The sequence below is a fragment of the Durio zibethinus genome, chromosome 5 (genome assembly GCF_047325235.1).
Source record: "Durio zibethinus cultivar Kanyao isolate XHJ-2024 chromosome 5, ASM4732523v1, whole genome shotgun sequence".
Lineage (NCBI taxonomy): Eukaryota > Viridiplantae > Streptophyta > Magnoliopsida > Malvales > Malvaceae > Durio > Durio zibethinus.
Window position 1 is genome coordinate 535285 of NC_143166.1, and position 24124 is coordinate 559408.

The window sequence follows — 24124 nt, forward strand, 5'->3', positions numbered from 1 at the left end:
AGAAAAGAAAAGGCAAAGTAACATAAAAGTGTGTGAAATTTGAAGGTGAGAGAAAAAAAATGAGACAAGGGGAGAGAAAGGATTTCCAGGAACTTGGGCTGAAGGAGCTGGAAAATGGAAAGGAAGAGCTTGATTTGTAATTTTGAGACTGAGAGGTACGTCTTGGGAAAAGAAAGAGAGAAGGACCAGAAGATAGCGGGTGTTGTTGAAGCCATTGGGTAAGGATGAATTAGCTTACTTACCCAATGTTTCAAATGCGCTTGTTAGTATGTACAGTAATTAATAAGTTCTTGGTACGACTTGAGGAGGTCTGGGTGCTGGCGGGGGCTTTACAGTTAAAATAGTTTGATGTTAGTATATTATTTGTCTGTTGTAAATGGTGTACTTGTACTTTCACATGCACTCTGCAGCAGCTGGACTGTTGATTTTGTTGAAAATAATTCATATTTCCCTCCTTCCCTTTTCTTGGCTAAGGTAATCAATTCAATTCAATTCTAATGTGACGCAACAACTCTAAAATATATTTTCTACCGTTATGGTTTTCAAGTTTTCCGCAGAAATCGCTTGTATAATTTATCTTGTCCAAGGAATATGAGTAGTCACTGAAAAAATTTAACATCAGAGAGCCAAAGGCCTGGAAAAAGGCTTATTTGATACACACTTCACACACGGCATCAACTGGCAACTCTGTTATGTACCACATTAATGATTAAACATTCTCCTGTTTAAGAGTTTGGCCAAGTAGTTTAGTTATTGTCTTAGGTGATGAAGAGAATATGGAAGAGCAACCATAATCATGTTCAATGTAAGAAGCTGCTAACAAGTTGATAGCATAAAGAGACTTGCATCAATTTCTATTGCTTTTTGAAGAATTTTTATACAAGTATGCACTGTTTTCCGATATCCTTGGAACAATAACAAGCAAGCAAGTTGATGTCTTGTTAATCAACTTGAACAGAAACATGTTTCTACCTGGAAAATTTTGCTAATAAAAGAATGTCATTGACCGAATCGAATTCTGAGAGCAACCTTTGCCAATGGGTATCAGTCTTCCTCATCTACTTCATCGAAGGGAAGTGGTACTGTCTTGACCGCCCTGAACTTGCCAGCATTATTTAGATGCTCATTCTCCAACCTGGACATAGGAAGATTTGTTCATTAGAGCTTGTGAAGTTGATATGCCCTGCTCAAAGCAAGTGTGCATGTTGATTGGAACAAATGGCAACACTTGCAAATATTCAGGAAGTACTAAAAGAACATTCATTTTTTTTTTACCTATAGAAATTCGACAATCCTCTTCTAATGACTTCAAGTGCCGCCAAAAACAGCCCGGTTACTCTGTAATCAACATGTTCAAAACTTGAATGGAGAACCGTTTGCAGCCAAGCGAGCCTGAGGATAAGGTTAAATCCCTGCATGTCATGCAAATTTTTGTTCAAAACAGGCTCGATTTTTGAGATAATCTATATATCTAATCCAAAAGATAATGTGTTGTTTTCATAATGTCCATTTTAATTTCTGACAGTATCCATTTCTTCGATCAGAAAACTGCAATATCTATTTCTTTTGTTTTTGTTTTTTTATATGTTTTCTACTATTAGTAAGAGTAAGAATCCTACTTTTGTTAGAAAAGGCGTTGTCAGCATTTATTTTGAGAATTTGTTTGTTCTCCTCCTTGTGACTTATCATGAATTCCTACTCATCTAAAATGGACATGCTGGTTGTTAGCGTGTCTAATCAGAACCACAAAGTAGGTGCTTAGATCCACCGGTTCAAATATTTGATCAAACTACGTCTGATAGATTAGCTCGTATGCAAGTTGTATGCATCGCCAATGGCCCATGTATTCTTAGGGGTATTAATTTTCTTCTTGAAGGGAGAGAGAGTGAGAGGAGGCCATAAACTATACCATGGAGAAGTAGTAAATGAATTTTCGACGAAGCATTAGTTCATTTCTTAGCCAAGGGTTCTTGGAATTCAATTGAAGCAAACCCCAGTCCTTTACAAAGTCCCAATACAATTGGTACACTGTTGCAGCACTTGACATGACCACAACAAGACACAGCCATCCGATACTCCTCTCTTTCTCATAGGCCACTTTGGCCCCCGCTGCTAACATTGCTGATACATATTTACCTAGATTGACAAGGTGATTTGTCTGTCCTTCATCAAACCACCGCCTAGCACACTGCAAACCAGTCGAAAGGCATTTTTTTCAGATGACACTAATTTCTAAGGAGTTCGTTGAACCAAAAATAAATTAAGTAAATGGAAATGGAAAACTCGGTACTACCTACATGCAAAGTTCTGGGAAGCAAAATTTACCTGCATGGCTCTCCAGTAATAGGGTAGGAAGGACACGGCATAAGCAAGATCTCTGTAATGCTTGGCTCTCTTGCAATATCCGTAGTCTTGAGTTTTGTAGCTTCCAGTTAGGTAATAACAAGCCACATACTCGAGGTTCCTAAGCATTGGTACCTGCAGTTTAAATATAAGTGATTCAATCAGATTTTAGGCATCTGTTCAGCTAGTTATCAGGATTCTCTATCCTTTCACAGAAAAAGGGTACTTATTACTACTTAATTAGCTATTAAACCAACCTGACTACAAAGTTGATCTGCCATGAAGAAATCCAACATTACAACCTGCACACAAAAACTTGAAATTTATTAGGAAACTGGTTTTGTCCTTGCATTAAGTGTTAGATGTTCATATTTCTCCAACTTGAAAGATTTGGTTACAACACCCTAATAACAGAGTACCTTGTAGAGAGGTGATAAAATTATGTTCCGTATCACACGAAGGAATCGAATACGACTTGATCGATAGAAGATATTGAAGGGGCAGACTAGCAACAATAAGAAGATCTGCACATAGACGAGAAAGTTAAAAACTTCTACAACATGACTAGCCCATCATATCCGCATCCAAAGAAATGCCACAAGATTGGAAATTTACCAATAACAGGAGACCTGGGATTGCTTGAACATGGGAGTATGAATACCCTTTTGTAACCAGTGACAAGTGAACAAACATGATTCCCACAACAGCTGTCATTGAAGTGGTACAGATTAAGAACACATCTCTGTACTTAAGCTCCTTGGTGGGAGCTAACTCAAAGATGAAGCTGTAATTGATACGAGCTTTTCTCCACATGAAAATGTTGCAACCATACAGAAAGAAGTGTAGGAACAGCAGGCTGAACATGCTGCTGAAAGAGAGTATTGATCAGATGAGCTGCCGCTGTGCACATTATGAAAGCGATAAGAACTCTATATCTTAAAAATATGTTTCCAAGAATGAAACACAGAGTTACTTGCCTAAGTACAGGGTAGGCTGTTTCCATATAGATTGAATCTGGCTGTCTTCTGTACATCCCGGTGAGATGAGAAATAATAATGTATCCCGCAAGAAGGGCAATGAAACAGCCAGTAAAGAGTCCTGAGTGTGTTTAAGCGAATTAATTTAATTCAAATTCAGCCTAGGTAATCTGGGAAAAGAAGTGTTGCATTAAAAGTTAAAACCACAGAACATCAAGAACAAAAATTTGTTCAATTGTTATTTATGCTGATTAGTACAGTTAGGGATGTCTTGATATGATATGGTTGAACCATAATACTAGATGTAATCTAGATTCTAGTCTTGCATTATGCACAAAGAGAGGCAATTGTTAATGTTGGATATTCACTTTAAACACGCAAATGGATGCAGAAACCTTATGAATTTCTGGATTAAAGAATGGCAAAGTAATGTATGAAATATTTTGAAGACTTGCTGTTTTGTATAACTTGATTATAGAGATCAGTCTTTAGAACTCTCCAAGCAAGTTGCAATATACATTGGCACGGCACACTGGAAATAGAATATGTGTTAATGGGCTCGTTTAAAGGTTGAATCCCTGTACGGTCAAATTTGTCGGAAGCATGAAAATGGTCTAGCATGAAACTATGCTTTTTGGTTCACACAAAAAAGTGAACTTGACACTGCCTTCATTTTAAATTTAGTGCCTGATGGGTCCAATGCTTTTGCTTCTCTAAAGCCTATATTTTGGCAAAGTTATCATGCTAGAAAGCTTTCCAACGTTTACAATTATTGATTTGTAATTAATCACACATAATCTATGACTTGCATAGGATTCAATATAGAATCCAGTAGTGAATCCTAAATAATTTTTTGTTGTGATTGGACAGTTGTAATATTGTAGTAAAAAGAATTATAAGTGAAATGCTCCAAAGATTGATTAATGAAAATATCATATTAAAGTTTTATTTGATGTTTTCCTTTGCAAGAGAAAAAACTTTATTTGCTATTAATCCTAGTTTTGCAAAAGTTGCAAGGAACTCACCAATGAAGAAGGTTATAGCATGTGATTCCTTACGCTGTCGTGGTTGAAGATATTTCATACCCTTTCTGCGATCTTCCTCAGCAAAATGTTTGATAAATAGATCCTCAACTTCATCTGCTAAGTTCATTACCTGTCATTTCCGAGACTAATAAGCAGGTGTAAAAAGTTGTACTGATACATATCAGACAAGCATATCCGTCCATGTTTGACTTTACATAAATCTTAGATATGCTTTTGAAGACACACACTACGGGATCAATAGCCACTTAACAATGTCGGCAAATAATCAAATGAATAAACATTCGTGAAAATATTTTCCTTTAACAGACCTATGCCTGATAAGTACCTGATATTTTTACTTGGTAGTTTTTCACTTTTCAACTTTAGTTCTTTACCTTGTCTGAGCTGTTGAAATAGGAACTCTCGACAACCTTAAGATAAATGGGAAGAACTTGTTTCCCGGCAACCTGAAAGAGCCACTCGGAGACGAGAGAATTTGTCTTTAGTTATTTAAGTAAACAGAAATGGCATGCCAGTAAAGATTCTAAAAGGTCCTATATTTACTTACTTTGTCAAATTTCTTCAAAATTTTAATAAAAGCAAGCATGTTCAAGTGCCTGAAAATCATAATTATGGAAGAAAAAAGTTAAAAAAGAAAAAGAAGATTAGACTCTGGTTATCATTTTTTAATCCAGTAATATAATAGGAGTATTTTCGATCTTTTGAGTGATGATGAATGATACCTGTAAGTTTTGAGATAACTCAGTCCTTTATACAGCTCTATGAAAGCTCCTTTTATCATCTTCTCTGCATGATGCAACTTTGACTTGTTGATATGCAGTTTACTCCCTTCAGGTCCACATTTCTTTGAAGACTGGTTGACTAAATCTTCCCAAACTAAGTAACTGATTGCTGAGAAGGTACGGGATGGTGTTGTCAGAGGAATGTTTATCCTTAAGTTCTTTCCCTGGCAACTGAAAGCACGACCTGAGAGTGTTTTTAATTTTCCATCCTCTCTTTTGATTCTCGTTGATTTTCCCATCTCATCTGATCTCGGAGAGTCTGAAAAGGACATGTTATTTTTCTCCAATTCATCTGTGCAGCTGTGTTGCAATTGTTGTTCTGTTCTGTCCTTAACGGAGTTCTCCTCTGCATACAAGGAAAACAGACTCAAGTTATGTTGTATTTAGAAGGTCCTGAATTCAATGATGAAATCACCACTTTTATTATTATTATTATTATTATTATGATTGGTTCAGCCGTGTCTAAAATGACTCATTTACTTCAGGGCATTTTTGTAAACGGGATTCAAAGAAATTGTAGGACTTGAAATTTTTTCTCGTTTATTTATCCCCTCCCTCTGTTTTTTGGTTGTCCTCAATACAGTCTAGCAAATCTTAAATACGATAAAGGATATGTTGGGTATAATATATTCGTAAAAACGTATGTCCAAGTCAAAGTTGAAATGTGGTAGTGGTATTGATTTTCATTTCAACTGCACTGAAATAGACAGAATGATTCATATATGATTATTATACCACATGAGATAGTGCACGAAATCGAAGCGTCCTCCTTGCAGTCCTGGGCAGAAGCTCCTTTGCCTCGCTGCTGTTGCTGGAGAATAGTTTTGAGCTCAATGTGAATCTCCATTTGTTTCTTCAAACACTCTCCCCTTTCCAGGAATTCTTTCTCCTTTGTCTTATAAAATTGGTTCACTTTGTTAAGTTGCATGTCCAAACATGCAAAAAATTCTTTGGCAGCGTCAGTATCAACAAACTGCTCTAGCAACTCTGTCTCATATAAATCTCCTTTGCTAGAGGAATCTGCGAGTCTCCTGTGAACCTGCCCACACCAAAACGCCACTTTAATGAGTTCCTGCCTGTCACCTTGATCATCATTAAAATGAAAAAAAAAAAAAAAAAAAAAAAAAAAAAAAAAAAAAACCCATCATTTGAGAGAAGAGAGGGAGAGAAAGAGTACTTGAATGACACCACGGTCTTTACGTTGGAGACCAAATAAAGAGAACTTCCCTATTGAAGACAAGAGGTTATTGGCTAAAGAAGGGGTTTGATTCTTGGGCCTGGCTGTGTTCTTATTATTAAGGAGATGTATTTTCTTGAGGTCCTTTTTGAGTTGACAGTAATCAACAAAAGCTTCCTTCCATTCGGGAACAACCTGTCCTTCGAACTGCTTAGAGAACTTGACCATCTTTCTCTCTTGTAGATGTAGCAAATGTTGTTAGAGGAGAGAAAGTGGTGGCAGAAGATGTGAATAGCCGAGTGAGTGTTTACAGGAAGCCCTGGCAGACATTATTTATGGAGAGGAAAGGGAATATGATTGATGTGCCGGTAACGATGCTTGACAGCACATTCTCAGATATCCTTAATTTGCACTTATATCCTATATATGCTTCCTCCACTTGAAAGTTGAAAGGTGTGGGGGTGCTCAGGGTTCGCCTGAAAAATGACGTAATTACTTTACCAGATGTAATTACTTCCTGGATAACATGTTCTCATGAAGATTTTGAGAGTGTGGGAATTTAAAGTCGGTGGCAGTGGGACCATACAGAATTCAAAAAAAATGGTTAAACGGTAATCCTGTACAAGCCATAATTTGTCATTTAGGAGGATCATGGAGGTTTACGTCCTTAAATTTACTCTCTCAACCTCCGTTCTAAAACACGTAAGCTTTTAATATCAGGGGGTACTTAGGGCACTCAGAGAGAAATATCTCTTTGGCAAGTCAAGAACTGCTCGTTTGTGAAAATGGAGGTAATTGGCTAATTGATTTACATGAACACAAAGGAGACTTCTCATTAGACCAACCCGATTTCCACTAATTGAGGATAACTGAGAAAGTTTCAGTTATTTCCAAGCACCACTTTATTAAGAAATTGATAAAAATGAGACAATTTACAATGTAATTAAGCTTATACAAACTTTTCTGCCATCATAGAATCTATCACACATATGGATTACTGATCCATATGTCAGTCTTTGACTGCTCCATTTGATGGCTGACTGCTGGAATTTCTGTTATCCTACATTAACACATAATACTTACGGAAGAATGTCAGTAACGCAGGAAATGCTACAGATGCCACCGTGATGATATACCAAAAAGACAGTGCAGCAGGACATTTACAGTCGGAATTGTGATACCCATCCGAAATAATACTTAAGTTAGGCTAATATCAAAATTCATCAATTTATTAAAAAATTAATTAGTAAAAAAAAAAATTAAGTTATTAAATGAAAAAAAAACTTAGTTATAGAAAAAAAAATGAGAGTTCTTCTTTCTTATCTTTTTTAAAATTAAAAAATATAAAAAATTAAGTTAACGATTCAAAATCAAATATTACAATCAAGTTAATCTTTTAAAAATGAGTGTATGCCCTTTTTTTATTTAAGAAGAAATATCAAATTGATTACTATTATTTGGAGTTAAAATTTTGAGAGAAAAACTAAGAAAATTATGAAATCTTTCATTAAGCTTCATGATCTATTTAGATAAATTATTGGGCTTCATTTATTTCATATTCTTAAGATTTATTAATAATTATTGAATGGGATTTAAAGGCTGAAAGTAGGGATTTGAGTTTTTTTAAAGATTGAAGGAGAAATTTTATTTTTGAATGAGATGTTATGATTTGCAATAATTAATTAAAATTAAATTTTGTATTAATGGATAGATTGTTGTTATGATTATTATATATTGTTGGAAAGCATGTTGAATCAATTTCTAATGAAACAAACAGAAGTTGAATCTGAGTTTTCTATGAAAAGTTGTCTAATTTTTACTTAAGGATATACAGGTTGTTAGGCAACAGCATCAGGGTTAAATTTTGAAAATTGTCTTAATTTTTATACAAAGAATTACAGATTAAGCCATATATGTTTGGAAAGCATATTGAGTCTACTTTCCAATAGAACAAGCGGAATTGAATTTGGAGTTTTCTATGAATAAATACGTAATTTTTATTAGAAGGTATATAGGTTGTCTGGCAGCAGCATATGACGTAGATTGCAAAAATGGTTATAATTAATCCACTAGGAATCATGAGATGGGCCATATATGGTTAGAAAGCTTATCAAGTTTATTTTCTAACGCATTAAAAAGATCTTAATTCTAAGTTAGATATCTTGAGATATAGTTGTTTTAGTGAAATGAGCTCATGTTGCTAGTATTAATTAGTTGAGTTAACCCTTGTGTAACTTAGTTGATTTTTGTATAAATGGTCTCAAAAAGGGTTAATTAAATTCTGATGTGTTGAAATGATCTTGAATAGGCCATTAATTATTTTGAGAGAAAAACTAAGTGGTGAAATCGAAAGGAGGTAAGTAGAATCTCACACACTTTGGTTGTTTTGGAATCTATGTATATATGTATGTTTCTAAATGAATGAATATTTTATTTCATTATTTTCGATGTATGAAAATAGGATCAAGCATATGATTATTTTTTGTTTCTCTATTTAAACGATGGATCATGCTTATGAATGAAATGAGAAAATGGTTTATGTTTAAAGAATGATTTTATGATAGCTACATTTTTATATCCCTGAGAAGTAGGATCATTGACACTAAAACTAGTTCTACGACCTTGGCTAACGGGTAATAGTAGTTAGCAAAGACATGATCATATGACCTTGGCTAACGGGTAATAGTAGTTAGCATATTGCCCTAGCTAGCGGGTTATAATAGTTAGCAATGATCATGATGATAAAATTATCGATACGATTAATGTCACGAGTTATAGTAGTGATCGTAGCTAATGATAAACGAATGGTAATGATGATTTATGATGATGATGATTTACAATGATTTTTAAAGATTGATCCATGATTTGTATATAAAGATGATTTATGATGATTTTTAATGATTGATCCATGATTTGGTTTGATTACGATATTTGAATGGTAGCATATTTTGCAATGATTTGTGAATTGACATGTTTTTATATTGATTTATGAATTTATGAAATGTTTGATAGAAATATGATCTTTGAAATGTTTTGATATTATGATTTGACGAATATTTTGAATGATCTATATGGTATATATAAAAACGATGCTTGATCTGATAAGGTGTGTGAGCTTATACTTACTGACCTATGGTTTGCTCATTCTCCTTTACTTTTTCTTTATAGATGAGTAAGTGATAAGTTGCTTAGTTTTGTAAAAAGCTAGAAGATCAAATGAGAAAGATTATTTAGTCATCGAAGACAATGTTGGCCAGTGAGATCTTATGAAACAGTTTTATATTTTATAGGATTTGTATTTAGATATATAGAGATATATCATTAGTTGGATTAAATATATAAATTTTACTTGGCAGACTATATCAGTTTATTAAAAAATTTTATAATAGTTAAGAAAAAAGGCTTCGTATTGCTTTGAGGTTTACTTCAAGGTAATATGGTCATATTGCATTTTGGTCTCAGGGCGTGACATAAAGTGGTATCAAAGCTTAAGTTGCGATCTTTGAAAAATTTCTAAGAGTTAGATTATGATAGGATTTTCTTTAAAAAGCCTAGGTTATTTTTCTTGGAGATTTTTTAAGAGTTTCGATTATAATCCTTAAACTATGTGAGATGTTAAAGAGCTTATAGTATGATTTTAAAGATTTTCTAAGAATTACAATTATGATCTTTGGAGATTTCTAAAAGGTTGAATTATGATAAGTAGATTAAAGATGATTTTCAAATAACGTAGCTTATGATCCTTGGATTGAAAGAGATACTATATGAGTATGGTTATGATTTGTACATTATGTAAAATTTTTTACGAATTTAGATGATAACCTCTAGATAATGCGATGATTTTTCAAAGGCATAAGTTAAATCCATAGACTATAGTGGTGAGTACAAGTAAATGATTTGATGAATTTAGAGCAGTTAAATTTTTAATGAATATTGAGGAATCAATTATTCAATGTGTCATAACGTTCAGAGCTGAGGATCCATTACTAGACATTGACTTAAGGAGTAGCCACAAATCTTTTTTTATCTAGGTGCGATTGGCCACCTAAGGAATCTATCCTTTCAGAGAACACCTAAGTTTAAGGGTCCCTAAAAGAATAGCTACAGGTCTACTAACCAGAACAAGGTTTGAGAGTTCGATTACATGTGAGAAAGGTTATAGCACTCTCACAACGCTCATCGAAAGATGGTACCAGCTTAATTTTGTGTTATGCAATAAGCCTTAAAAATTTACCAAGTAATTAATTATTGAAAATTATTTTCAATTGACTCTAATACTTTTAGCAGAAAATTGAAAATATTCCCTCACCTCAAGAGTATGCAAGAAAACTATTGTTTTACTTGCAGAGGCTCCATCGTCGGATTATTTAACATTAAAGAAAATTCAAGAAAATTAAAAAAAATGATTGCTTTTGTACAGAAAAAATTGATACCTTCAACTTTTTCCCAAAATATTTTTTAGAAATTTTTAATTTCGAGGAAAATTGATACTTTCAACTTTTTCTCAAAAATATTTTTTTAGAAACTTTTAATTTCGAGAAAAATTGATACTTTCAATTTTTCTCAAAAAATATTTTTTTTAAAAAGCTTATTTTCAAGGAAAATCGATACTTTCAACTTTTTCTCAAAAATATTTTTTTGAATTTTATTTAAAGAAAATAAAATAAAATGTATTAAACAATTTTAATCTAATCAATAAATAATAATAATAATAAAACAATAATAATAATAATAATAAATGAAAAAAAAATCGGGGAACAGCTCGGCTCAGCTAGGGAAACAGCTCGTACACGGATTATACGCGGGTCGAAAACGAGTCAACGCTCGGGTCGGGTCACCTGATTTCAAAACACGCGGATCTTCTGGGCATAGTAAAGCCAAAACGACGTCGTTTTCAGTTGGTATAAAAGGTTAATTCTTTCATTTTTTAGTGGACCGAACCTTCCTTCTCTCTCTCTTCCATTCCTTTCCTCTTCATTCTCTCTAAATAGACGAAGAACTCCAGTTGAATTCTCATCGGATTCTGAAAATTTTCGTCAAAATCTGAGTTTTTCGTCAAAAGTTCATCGAAAAACTGATCGATTTCTGGAAATAGTCACCGAAAACTGGGAAGTTAGCCGAAAAATTCAAACTTCGTTGAAAAATTCAAACTTCGTTGAAAAATTCAACCAGAATCTAGAATTTTTCAGAAATTTTCAAAAAAAAATTCACCAAAAATTCTAAAAAAAAATCCCATCGATTCCTAAAGCTATTCTAACGCACCAAAACTTTTTTTTAGCTTCTATTTCTTCTCTGTTCACTCTCTCTCAACCAGTGTCTACCTTTTTCTATGTTACAGTCCTTTGATCCGTAGATCTATTTATAGGGATTGATCAAAAGAGTTTCTGATCAATCTCAACTCCTCTTTGGATTGGGATTCAATCATTGAATCCAATATGGACTCTGATTGAATCCCAATTCACGGTGGAATTCCCCAAATTATTCCAATCTCAACCGAAAAAAAAAAAGAAAATAAAAATCAAATAAAAAATATTAATAGATAATTAAAAGAAAATAATCAGATAAATCAAAATATTAGCAGATAAATAAAAATAATAATAGATAAATTATAATATATAAACAGATAAATAATAATAATACAAATATTAACAGATAAAAAATAATAATAATAAATATATATATTAATAAATAGTAATAATAAATAAATAATAAATACATAAGATACAAATAAAATAAAAATAATAAAATATTAAATACAAAACAAAATGGGCATACTCATTTGGACCAGACCCAATTGATCCGGGCCTAGACCAAATTGGGTGTCTACAGTTACCCCTCTTTGCACATTTTCTGTGAAACAAAAATTGCATAAAGACATAGACACCCATTCAAGACTCAACTCGACCTTTTTTCTTTTCATTTTTTTGTGTTTAAGATTTGATCAAAACTCCTCTAAGCAGAGGCTCAACAACTTTGAAAAACATAAACAATGCTCCTCTAATTAGAGGCTCAACGACTTTGAAAATGAATAAAGCTCTTCTAATCAGAGGCTTAACAATTTTGAAAATGAATAAAGCTCCTTTAAACAGAGGCTGAATGACTTTGGAAAATAAATATCTCCTTTAGTCAGAGGCTCAACCACTTTGAAAATGAATAAAGCTCCTCTAATCAGAGGCTTAAAGACTTTGAAAAATAAATGGCTCTTTTAATCAGAGGCTCAATAACTTTGAAAAATAAATGGCTCCTCTAATCAAAGGCTCAACGACTTTGAAAATGAATAAAGCTCCTCTAAACATAGGCTCAATGGCTTTGGAAAATAAACGGCTCCTCTAATCAAAAGCTCAATGACTTTGAAAAATAAATTACTCCTCTAATCAGAGGCTCAACAACTTTGAAAAATAAATTGCTCCTCTAAACAGAGGCATCATAACTTTGGAAGTAAATTGATCCTCTAAATAGAGGCACCACAACTTTGAAAGTAAATGACTCATTGACGATTGTCCAAAGGAGTTATAGATCGTGACTGAAGGAATTTTGTAATGGGAACTCAAGGATTCACAATTTGAGTTCAACTCAGAGGTTCAGATTCGCAAGAATTTTTCAACTTCGTAAGAATTTACTGAAATTTAATTTTTAAAACTTCAGTTTCATTCAAATTTGTAATATCTCGAGATTTGCATTTGCAACTTGCAAGACTTGCATCCAACATTTAAAGATCCTTATTTGAATTTTGGAGATTCATATCCAAAAGTTCAAGGCTTTTCAAAGGTTCTCATTTGGCAAACTTGGAATTCATATCCAAAAATTCAAGGCTTTTCATTTGAGTTCAAAGGCTCACATACAATAAAACTTAGAGTTTCACATCTAAGTTCAAAGGTTCTCGTTTAAAACATTAGAAATTCATATCCAAAAAGTTGAAGCTTTGTATTTTGGAGATTCATATCCAAAAGTTCAAAACTTTTCATTTGTTCGAAGATTCACATTCGATGAACTTTAGGGTTTTCACTCCTTAAAGATTCTCATTTTGAAACTCAAAGATTCTCATTTGAGTTCTCAAAAATTCTCATCAAAATATTCATAATTTGTTTTTCAAGTGACTCAAAAATTTACATGAATGAATGTTATGATCAAAAATGCAAATGCCTTCTTAATGATACAAATGCATCAACCTAGATTCTCATAGTACCATGCATGTCCAAACAAAGTTTAATTCATCAAATTATGTGCATGTACTATTCAAGCAATGATGCCAACATGTTACATGTAATGCGAATGTCAATAATGTCATGAAATCTTAAATAATTGTGGAATATGGTCATCAAGACCCTACCATCTCACATTCTCCCCTTATTTAATTTCTCAACATTTTGGAACAAGCTTCATCAACTGATCATCATTATTTCCATTACTTAATCACCATTCAGAGGTTTTTCAAAGCCAACAAATTTTACCTATTACCCTACATGCCAGGCTTATCAGCACTAACCATTTTAAAATAAATTTCATGTTCTGTCACTTGGTCATCATTCATAAGTTTCTTAACACCAGTTTCGTCTATTGCTCAATATCATTTTCATCACTTAACCATAACTCATAGGTTATATCCACCAATACATCACCATATTCAATCACTTGATTATACCACTTTTCAAAATTTACCCTATCTTCATTTTATTGTCCAATCCATCATCATATTCTCTATTTGGTCACATCATATGTCCTTCTAAATAATCTCTTTTAGGTTTTTACTATTTTTTCATTTTTTCACTACCATCATCTTAGATTTCTCTTTAAATGAATGCAAGACTTTTTTATGCACATTGTCATTCATTCATCATCATTTCAATTCTTGACAATTATAATGCACTCATACATTTTCTTGATTTATTATAATAAGAGAACAAAAGGTGAATTATGGTAAAGATAATCAATGAAGATCTACTTTGGTACAAAACAAATAGAAAAGGAAATAAATTGGATACATGTCATTGGGATAAATGTTATGTTCAAATGATGAATATTCAGACAATTCTCAACATTAATCTAGGATTCTTTTTCAAAAACTCATTCCATTTACTGTTGAAGTCATTTTGAGCTTGACGAACTTTGCCCCAGTCTTTAAGGGATCTTCAGATGTCTTTGATCTTCCATCCATGTGAACCATTTGACCTAGATCTTTTTCTACCAAAATCACCCTTTCAGGTTTTCAATTTGAGTCTCTTTTTTTCATTTTCTCATTTTTTTTCTTCTTTTTTTTCCTCTATTTTTTTTATTTTTTTCCTCTATTTTTCTTTTTTCTCATTTTTCATTCATTGTTAATATCTTTCACACATCAAACTTTAGAGTAATGTAGCATGATTTCATTGTTTCATCATGAACATGTCTTTACCCAATATATGATCATTCAATTTGAACATTCACACTTAATCCAAATAAACTTTTCAAGGTTGTAATGTAGGTCAGGGTGAGGGGTCATAAAAGAAATGGATATAATAGGCTCAAAACATGTATTAAAAAGGCTCAAAATCAAAAGATCATTTGATGCAACTTGGTATTTTGCCCCCACATCATTTCACTACTTTTTTTTCTCACACAAAGGATTCTCATTATTTTATCCCAAATCATGTGTGGTATTTATTTTATCTTTTGCTTTTCTTTCTCTTTTCATCTTTGAGACCTTTTGTGATATATATATATTTTTTTAAAAATACCCTCCAGTGTAGAGGGTGATCTTTGGTTAGGGTTCTTCAGGAAAAAAAATCATAATAGGCTTAAAGGGGTAACAATAAATGGTTTTTCGAATAGTAAAAAAAAGATGGTCATGTTTCATCTCAATTGTGAATACCTTTTTTGAACATCATCTATTGAACAAAGCTCATGAACTTGTATAAAAGTTTGCACATCTTCAAGACATATCTATTTCACCTTTGGTAACAGCTTACTTTTTTGCTCAAATCATCTTCTCATATTAATGTGGATAAGTTCTCAAAATTAAATCTCAGAATTATTGTTATCATTGTCTAAATATTCATCATTTGAAATTTGAGAGTGGGAATATAAATTTATAAAAGGTAACAGAGCATGGAGTAATGGTTGAGTGGAAGAGAAAATGTAATGAAATGCATTAACATGCCTTTATTAAAATGATAACAAGTGAAATCATATTGCAAAAAAGAAACCTAACATTACTCTAAAAGAAATCATAAAATGACAAAAAAAACTTTCAACCAGCCTCATCTTCATTCTTCAAAATTATCTTCTTATGCAATCGGTGAAGAATCTCTATTGACATCTTGCCCCTCAATTCATTATGACTCTCCGGACCCTTTCTGACCAATGTGTTATTGATTTTCACTCAGAGCATTAACATTGTGATTTGGTAGTGGATTGCCACTAGCATTAAGTGTTGTTGCTTTTCATTGATCAAAACTTATCATTCTATCATTGATCAACAGTTACACTTTATGCTTTAAAATAGTGTAATTTTTAGTAGAATGGTCAGTAATTTCATGGTGGTAGTTGCAGTGGGCTGTAGGATTATACCATTTAGGATATGGTGGCTTAAGTGGCTCCACATGGCTGGGGGTAATTAAATGGCTATTATAGAGTTCTCGATATAACTCCGTATAAGTCATGAGAATTGGATCAAATACAAGTTTTTTTCAAGAAATCCATTGCTCTCGTGAACCACTTGTTGGGTTAGTAGGACGAATTTGGGTTCTTACAGGAGCTTGAATGTTAAGGCTATATGTAAGATCTTGAAGGCTAAAAATTGATCGGTATGTGGATGAATAAGATGGTTATGAAACTAGCTGGTATAGATAGGATGAGGCATTATTCATAGTAAGATAGTACGAAGAGTAACCTTAGGGTGGATAACGTTGATAACCCCTAAATTATTGTCTATCAAAACTCACAGCTTGAGCTTCAGTTTTTTTTTCTTTTCTGATGCCTTCTTGGTTTCTCTTCCTTTCAACTTGCCATTTTTTATGGCACTTTCAATAATTTCTCCAGAGATCACCATGTCGACAAAATTCTTTGTTGCATTCCCTATCATCTTTTCATAATAGAGAGATTTCAAAGTGCTAACAAACAATACTGTAACAAACAATACTGTAATTTTTTTCTCAGTCAGAGGAGGTTGTACTTGAGAAGCAATATCCCTACACCTCTGGCATACTCTTTAAAAGTCTCATTGGCCTTTTTCTTCAGGTTTTGTAAAGACAAACGATCAGGAGCCAAATCCATGATATGTCGATATTGATTGATAAAATAATGGGCCATGTCACTTTAGGAACGGATGTAAATTTTGTCTAATTGGATATACCACCTAACAGCAAAATCAGTAAGATTATCTTGGAAAATATGCATTAGTAGCTTTTCGTCATGAGCATGGGCTACCATCTTTCGACAATACATGGTAATATGAGTTTTTGGTACTTTGTGCCATCATATTTTTTGATACTTTGAACTTAGAAGAAATGACCACATCAGGGACTAAGCAAAGCCCAACAGCATCAACTAAACCATAGAAACTAATTCCTTTCATAGCCCATAGCCTTTGTTCTAGCATACTAATTTTAGAGTTTTTTTTAGCTTTCACTTTTATCTTTTCCTTTCAGTTCATCCAGGTCAGGGATTTGAATTGGTTCAACTACCTTTTCAGTAAAGACATGATTCACATAGCTATGGTAATACCCTAGATTAAAAGCTTATGGCATTCCAGGATATGTAAGATATATGAAGTGTTGTGATGGAACCTCTTGTGTAGACTGGACTTGAAGTGGACCAAAACCAGATGGATATAGGAGGTCAGTCACTTTTTACGATACAGGGCCTTGTTGGCTTGTATTCTCTTCTACTCTTTTCCCCTTATTTAATTTGTTGAGAGTATCTAAAATTTTACTTAACTCATTCTCAATCTTTTTCTGTGCTTTTTCTAACTTTTCAAATCTGTGAGAGTTTTTCTGCTCCATTTGTCTAACTCTGGCTCTTGTGTTGTATCGATAGACAAGGTTCTCGCTAGATGGAGCTATCCTTGAACCTTTAGCACCACAATTATTATTAAAAATGCTATGCTATGCTTTATGTATGATACGTTGATGCACGAATAAAATGTACATTTTCATGAATGAAATTTAATATGAAATGGATACAAATGATAATGTTTAAACATGATCATGAAAATAATACAGACGCACAAAATCAAACAAATAACATGGTTAGTTTTACAAATGAACTGAAAGTGATGTCGATGCATAATGTTACATATGATAATGAAAATGATGCACAAAGCCAGACAATCAAAATGATTAGATAAACATTCTTCTTGTGTCCTAGTTTCAGGGTATACCTATCATTGGATAAAAATGGCTCTATCTTCGATTTAGGCACTTCTAAAGTTCACTATATGTGATTCAAGGTTAAAATCTAAAGGTTTCCCAATTGCTCCTTACATTATTGTCCATCACAAACTAGTAAGGCACTTTAATCCTCACCCATTACAGGCTACAAGTGAAAAAGATTCAATTTGAATGGGAGTATTTCGCTGGCCACTGCAGAGGCATTAAACATCACGAAAGCAATAAGTATTTTACTCCCTCTTAGAGGGACGGAGCTCGGGTATAGAGCTCATGTTATGCATATGCATATGAATGACAATTAATAAAGTAAATAAACATGAATGAATAAATAAAATATATACAAAAAGGTTCAATTTTATTAAGCTTTTGGATCACATAAATTTATTTATTGGCCTGACTCTCAGAGGTCCCCAGTAGAGTCGTCAAGCTGTCATAACGTCTAGAACTGAAGATCCATCGCTAGACATTGACTTAAGGAGTCGCCACCAATCTTTTTTTATCTAGGTGCAATTGGCCACCTAAGGAATCTATCCTTTCAGGAAACACCTAAGTTTAAGGGTCCCTAAAAGAATAGGTCAAGTCTACTAATCAGAACAAGGTTCGAGAGTTCGATTACATGTGAGAAAGGTTATAGCACCCTCACAACACCCATCGAAAGATGGTACCAGTTTAATTTAATGTTATCCAATAAGCCTTAAAAATTTACCAAGTAATTAATTATTGAAAATTATTCTCAATTGACTCTAATACTTTTAGCAAAAAATTAAAAAAATTCTCTCACCTCAAGAGTATGCAAGAAAACTATTTTTTACTTGCAGAGGCTCCACATCGGATTATTTAACATTAAAGAAAATAAAAAGAAAAAAAATGATTGCTTTTGTACAAGAAAAATTAATACTTTCAACTTTTCCTCAAAAATCCACTTTTGAAAACTTATTTTTAAGGAAAATTGATACTTTCAACTTTTCCTCAAAAATATTTTTTTGAATTTTATTTAAAGAAAATAAAATAAAATGAAAATAAAATAAAAATAAAAATTAATAAAAATAAAAAATAAAATAAAATAAAATATATTAAAAAATTCTAATCTAATCAATAATAATAATAATAATAAAATGAAAAAAAAAACCTGGAAACAGCTCGGCTTGGCAGAAAAAATGATGGCTCGAAGATACGGCTCGGCTCAACTCGACTCGGGAAATGACTTGTACTCGGATTAAATGCGGGTCGAAAACAAGTCGACAGTTGGGTCGAATTACCCGATTTCAAAACGCGCGGATCTTCTAGGCACAGTAAAGCCAAAACGATGTCATTTTCAGTGGGTATAAAAGGCTAATTCCTTCATTTTTCAGCAGATTGAACCTTCCCTCTTTCTCTCTCTTTCCTTCCTTTCCTCTCCCTTATCTCTAAATGGACGAAGAACTCCGGTTGAATTCTCATCGGATTCTGGAAATTTTTATCAAAATCTGAGTTTTTCACCAAAAGTTCACCTAAAAATTGATCGATTTTTTAGAATAGTCACCGAAAACTGGGAAGTTGGTCGAAAAATTCAAACTTGGCCGAAAAAGTCATCGAAAAATTTAAACTTCATGAAAAAATTCAACCGAAATCTAAAATTTTTCAAAAATTTTCGAAAAAAAATTCACCAAAAATTCTAAAAAAAAATCTCACCGATTTCTAGAGCTATTCTAACACACCAAAACCCTTTTTTAGCTTCTATTTCTTCTTTGTTCACTCTCTCTCAACCAATGTTTGCCTTTTTATGTGTTCCACTCCTTTGATCCGTGGATCTATTTATAAGGATTGATCAGAAGAGTTTCTGATCAATCCCAACTCCTCCTTAGATTGGGATTCAATCATTGAATCCAATATGGACTTTGATTGAATCCCAATTAACGATGGGATTCCCCAAATCAATCCAATCTCATTCGAAAAAAAAAAAAAGAAAAAAAAATCAAATAAAAAATATTAATAGATAATTAAAAGAAAATAATTAGATAAATCAAAATATTAATAGATAAATAAAAATAATAATAGATAAATTATAATATATAAATACATAAATAATAATAAATACAAATATTAACAGATAAAAAAATAATAATAACAAATATATACTAATAAATAGTAATAATAAATAAATAAATAATAAATACATAAGATACAAAATAAAATAAAAATATAAAATATAAAACAAAATGGGCCTACCCATTTGGACCAAGTCCAATTGATCTGGGTCTGGACCAAATTGGGTGTCTACACAATGAATTCATGGAGTAATTATTTTGGTTGATATTTACATATTGCTTTTAGATCTTGTAGTCAAGAGAAAGTGTAATTACTTTGATATAGTATGATTTTATAAGTTGAAAAGATTTTTTATGCGACTTATAATGAGACATATTTTATGAGTTAACAGATAATTTAAGAAAATAATCTGATCATTGGATATCCTATGGGTTAGAAAAAAAGACCTTTAACTTAATGAGGTTTTGAAATTATTTGTTAATTGAATTCTTGATCATAGATTAAGATTGGCGTAAGAGTATACATTATTGGAATTAAAAGTATAGAATATTGGATTTTGAATGAAATGATGTTTTGAAACTTTGAAGTAATTATTTATGGGTTATAATGTTTGAGAATTTGTCTTGATGGATTTAGTTTGAAATATGATAATTTTGGTAAATAGTTTTATATTCGTAAAGAAGGATATTCACTTGATTTGGTTCTACTTTTTTATTGAGAAAGTATTTAAGATTTGATCATGCGAGTTGAACATTTGTATAGTTAATTTGAAGTTTGATCATTAAATTCCTATTTGGGGTGTACTGATTTTTTTAATGACTAAAGTGATTAATTTGTGGTTATAGTTTTTAATTGAAGTATACTTTGGATTCCTTCGAATTTTATATTTATGGAGAACATTGCCTATTGTGGTACAACATTGTGTACTTAGCAATGAATTAAATTTGTAGATAAAAATTAAAATTGTGATTATTTAGATGATAGTAAGGAAGTTGGTTTTGAAGAAGTAATTGATTTATAGAAAAATATATATGTTTTGACTAAGAGTGATTGTTTGAAATCTTACAAGGGCAAAAGATTGGTTGAAATCTTACAAGTGATGATTTTGTGTACTTGGTGATGCTGAGCATGTATTCGATTTTAAAGAAGTTTGAAAGAACTTCTAAAATAATGTAATGCATTTGGTTATTGTTTATAACTATACTTTCAGCACAAATTCAAGTATTTGGAGTTTTTATTGTTTAAATTCTATAAGAGAACTTTATTTATGGATTATGATGCATAGGTTTTGACTTTGACTTGGAGATGATAGCAATATATTTGGTAAAAAGAAAATTTGAGACATTATGATGTTTGTGGGGATTATAAAGAATCAATTGTTATATTAAATTGAACGAACAATATTCAAAATTGGATACAACTTGGGTAACCAAAGATTTATGTTTGAATTTACATGGTGTAAATTTATGGATATGATCTATTGCATTGATTTCATATGTTTTATAACGATTAATTGGTAGAAATTTCATATTATGAATGAAGAAGAAAAGAAAATTAAAGTACTATGTGATATCTTTTTGGTGATAAAATGATTTGTTGATATTGTTATTCAAGGTTGTTATGGTTATGAACACATGGTGTAAAGCAAATTACAAGGAATTTTGTGGACACATGCTTTTCTTGTTACAAAATAATGTTATAAAAGTTAATTTGTTTGAATTTTATTGGAAGAAAATATTAAAGTGCGCAGTGGAAGCCTGATTTGATTTAAGTTCTAAATTGTTATACTATTGCTAGTTGAGGAAGTGATGAATCTTTAATAAATAAGTAGTGATGGATTTTGGATAAAAATATTTTGTGTTCCTTTTAGTTTTTAAAGCTTTATCATTGATTGACATTCTTTTAAGAAATGCTTATGTTATAATTTGAAGAGAAATATTTTATAATGATTGTCATAAGACAAATATTCAATGATTCATTCTAAGGTTTTGTATGGAAGTAAATCTAAGTCTTAGATTTATGGACCTAAGGACAAAGAAGAAAAACTTTTATTTCTTGAATTTATGGAACAAATGGCTGATAAATTTTGGTTGATTAAACAATGGTTTAAAGTAAGCAAAAGAATTATACCAAAATTTGAAGATATGATTTGTAGCTTTAGGTGGTTAATCATTTATACTCATTGCAAGGATTATAAAGTAAGAAAGATTAAGTTTGCATTGTAAGGACATTTGAAGTTCTTGGTAAAGTAAAAGAAGTTCAAAATAAAGAATATTGTCACCTCTGATGTCTAGTGTACATGATGAATCTATGTTAAGAGAATATCTTAGTTGAAGCTACGTGATTGGATATGAGTATTTAAAAATTCAAGATGATATGAGTTTTAACATATTGAAAATATCTTTTTCAAATGGTTAATTGGAAAGAACAAGTTTTAAGGCAAAATGATTATTTTGTCGAAGTTTAATGAAACAATCATACAGTAAGAGATGTGAATGCAGAAATGGATAAGATGTAGATGTAAATCAAGTTTCGAGGATGTAAATCAAGTTTCGAGGATGAAACTTTTTATAAGGAGGGGAGAATGTGATACCCCAGCCCAAATAATAATTGGGCTAGACTAATACCAAAGCCTATCAATTTATTAAGAGACTAATTAGTAAAAGAAAAAAGGGTTGAATTATTAAATAAAAGAAAACCTCGCTATGGAGAAACAGAAAGAAAATGTGAGTTCTTCTTTCTCATCTTCTTTAGGGTTAGAGAATATGAAAAATTAAGTTGGTAATTTAAAATCAGAGGCTACAATCAAGTTAAACCCCTAAAGGTGAGTACATGCCCTCTTTTTATTAAGAAGAAATATCAAGTTGATTGCTATTATTTAGAGTTGAAATTTTGAGAAAAAAAACTAAGAAAATTATGAAATCTTTCATTAATCTTCATGATCTATTTAGATAAATTATTGGGCTTTGTTTATTTCATATTCTTAAGATTTATTGATGATTATTGAATGGAGTTTAAAGGCTGAAAGTAGGGATTTGAGTTTTTTAAAGATTGAAGGAGAAATTCTATTTTTGGATATGATGCTGTAATTTGTAATAATGAATTAAAATAAAATTTTGTATTAATGGATAGATTATTGCTATGATTATTATATATTGTTGGAAAGCATGTTGAATCTACTTTCTAATGAAACAAACAAAAGTTGAATCTACTTTCTAATGAAACAAACAAAAGTTGAATCTGAGTTTTCTACGAAGAGTTGTCTAATTTTTACTTAAGGATATGCCGGCTGTAAGGCAGCAGCATCAGGGTTGAATTTCAAAAATTATCTTAATTTTTATACAAGGAATTACAGATTAAACCATATATTTTTGGAAAGCATATTGAGTCTACTTTCTAACAGAATAAGCGGAATTGAATTTGGAGTTTCCTATGAATAAATACGTAATTTTTATTAGAAGGTATATAGGCTGTCTAGCAGCAACATATGACATAGATTGCAAAATGGTTATAATTAATCCACAAGGAATCACGAGATGGGCCATATATAGTTAGAAACCTTATCAAGTCTACTTTCTAACGCATTAGAAAGATCTTAACTCTAAGATGGATATCTTGAGATATGGTTGTTTTAATGAAAGGAGATCATGTTGCCAGTATTAATTAGTTGAGTTAACCCTTATGTAATTTAGTTGATTTTTGTATAAATGGTCTCAAAAAGGGTTGATTAAATTCTGATGTGTTGAAATGATCTTGAATAGGCCATTAATTATTTTGGGGGAAAAACTAAGTGGTAGAATCGAAAGGAGGTAAGCAGAATCTCACACACTTTGGTTGTTTTGGAATCTATGTATCTATGTATGTTTCTAAATGAATGAATACTTTATTTTATTATTTTCGATATATGAAAATAGGATCAAGCATATGATTATTTTGTGTTTCTCTATATAAACAATGGATCATGCTTATGAATGAAATGAGAAAATGGTTTATGTTTAAAGAACGATTTTATGATAGCTACATTTTTATATCCCTGAAAAATGGGATCATCGACACTAGAACTAGTTCTACGACCCTGGCTAACAGGTAATAGTAGTTAGCAAAGACATGATCATATGACCTTGGCTAACGAGTAATAGTAGTTAGCGTATTGCCCTAGCTAGCGGGTTATAATAGTTAGCAATGATCATGATGATGAAATTATCGATACGACCAATGTCATGGGTTATAGCAGTGACCATAGCTAATAATAAACGAATGATAATGATGATTTACAATGATTTTTAAAAATTAATCCATGATTTGTATATAAAGATTATTTATGATGATTTTAATGATTGATCCATGATTTGGTTTGATTACGATATTTGAATGGTAGCATATTTTACAATGATATATAAATTGACAT

At 31.7% G+C, this 24124-nt stretch overlaps 1 protein-coding gene across 1 annotated transcript; it reads right to left on the minus strand.

Moving 5' to 3' along the window:
- Nucleotides 1-742: 742 nt before the first annotated feature.
- On the minus strand, nt 743-6775 carry LOC111283170 (phosphate transporter PHO1 homolog 1-like). The gene is made up of 14 exons (XM_022871605.2): nt 6326-6775; nt 5884-6187; nt 5089-5494; nt 4914-4962; nt 4741-4812; nt 4346-4475; nt 3321-3441; nt 2959-3208; nt 2763-2867; nt 2601-2645; nt 2326-2478; nt 1910-2188; nt 1276-1412; nt 743-1135 (listed from the first exon to the last, which is right to left on the minus strand). Exons 1-14 carry the CDS (start codon nt 6551-6553, stop codon nt 1045-1047), a joined length of 2370 nt encoding a protein of 789 aa, XP_022727340.2. The 5' UTR covers nt 6554-6775; the 3' UTR covers nt 743-1044.
- Between the last annotated feature and the right edge of the window lie 17349 nt (nt 6776-24124).

Excerpts from the sequence above, each read along its gene's own strand:
- LOC111283170 (XM_022871605.2), bottom strand. The coding sequence starts at position 6,553 with ATGGTCAAGTTCTCTAAGCAGTTCGAAGGACAGGTTGTTCCCGAATGG. Across the intron at positions 2,868-2,958 it reads TCCCAGGTCTCCTGTTATTG|ATCTTCTTATTGTTGCTAGT; the intron begins GTAAATTTCCAA and ends GTCTATGTGCAG. Across the intron at positions 2,646-2,762 it reads TTTTATCACCTCTCTACAAG|GTTGTAATGTTGGATTTCTT; the intron begins GTACTCTGTTAT and ends TTTTGTGTGCAG.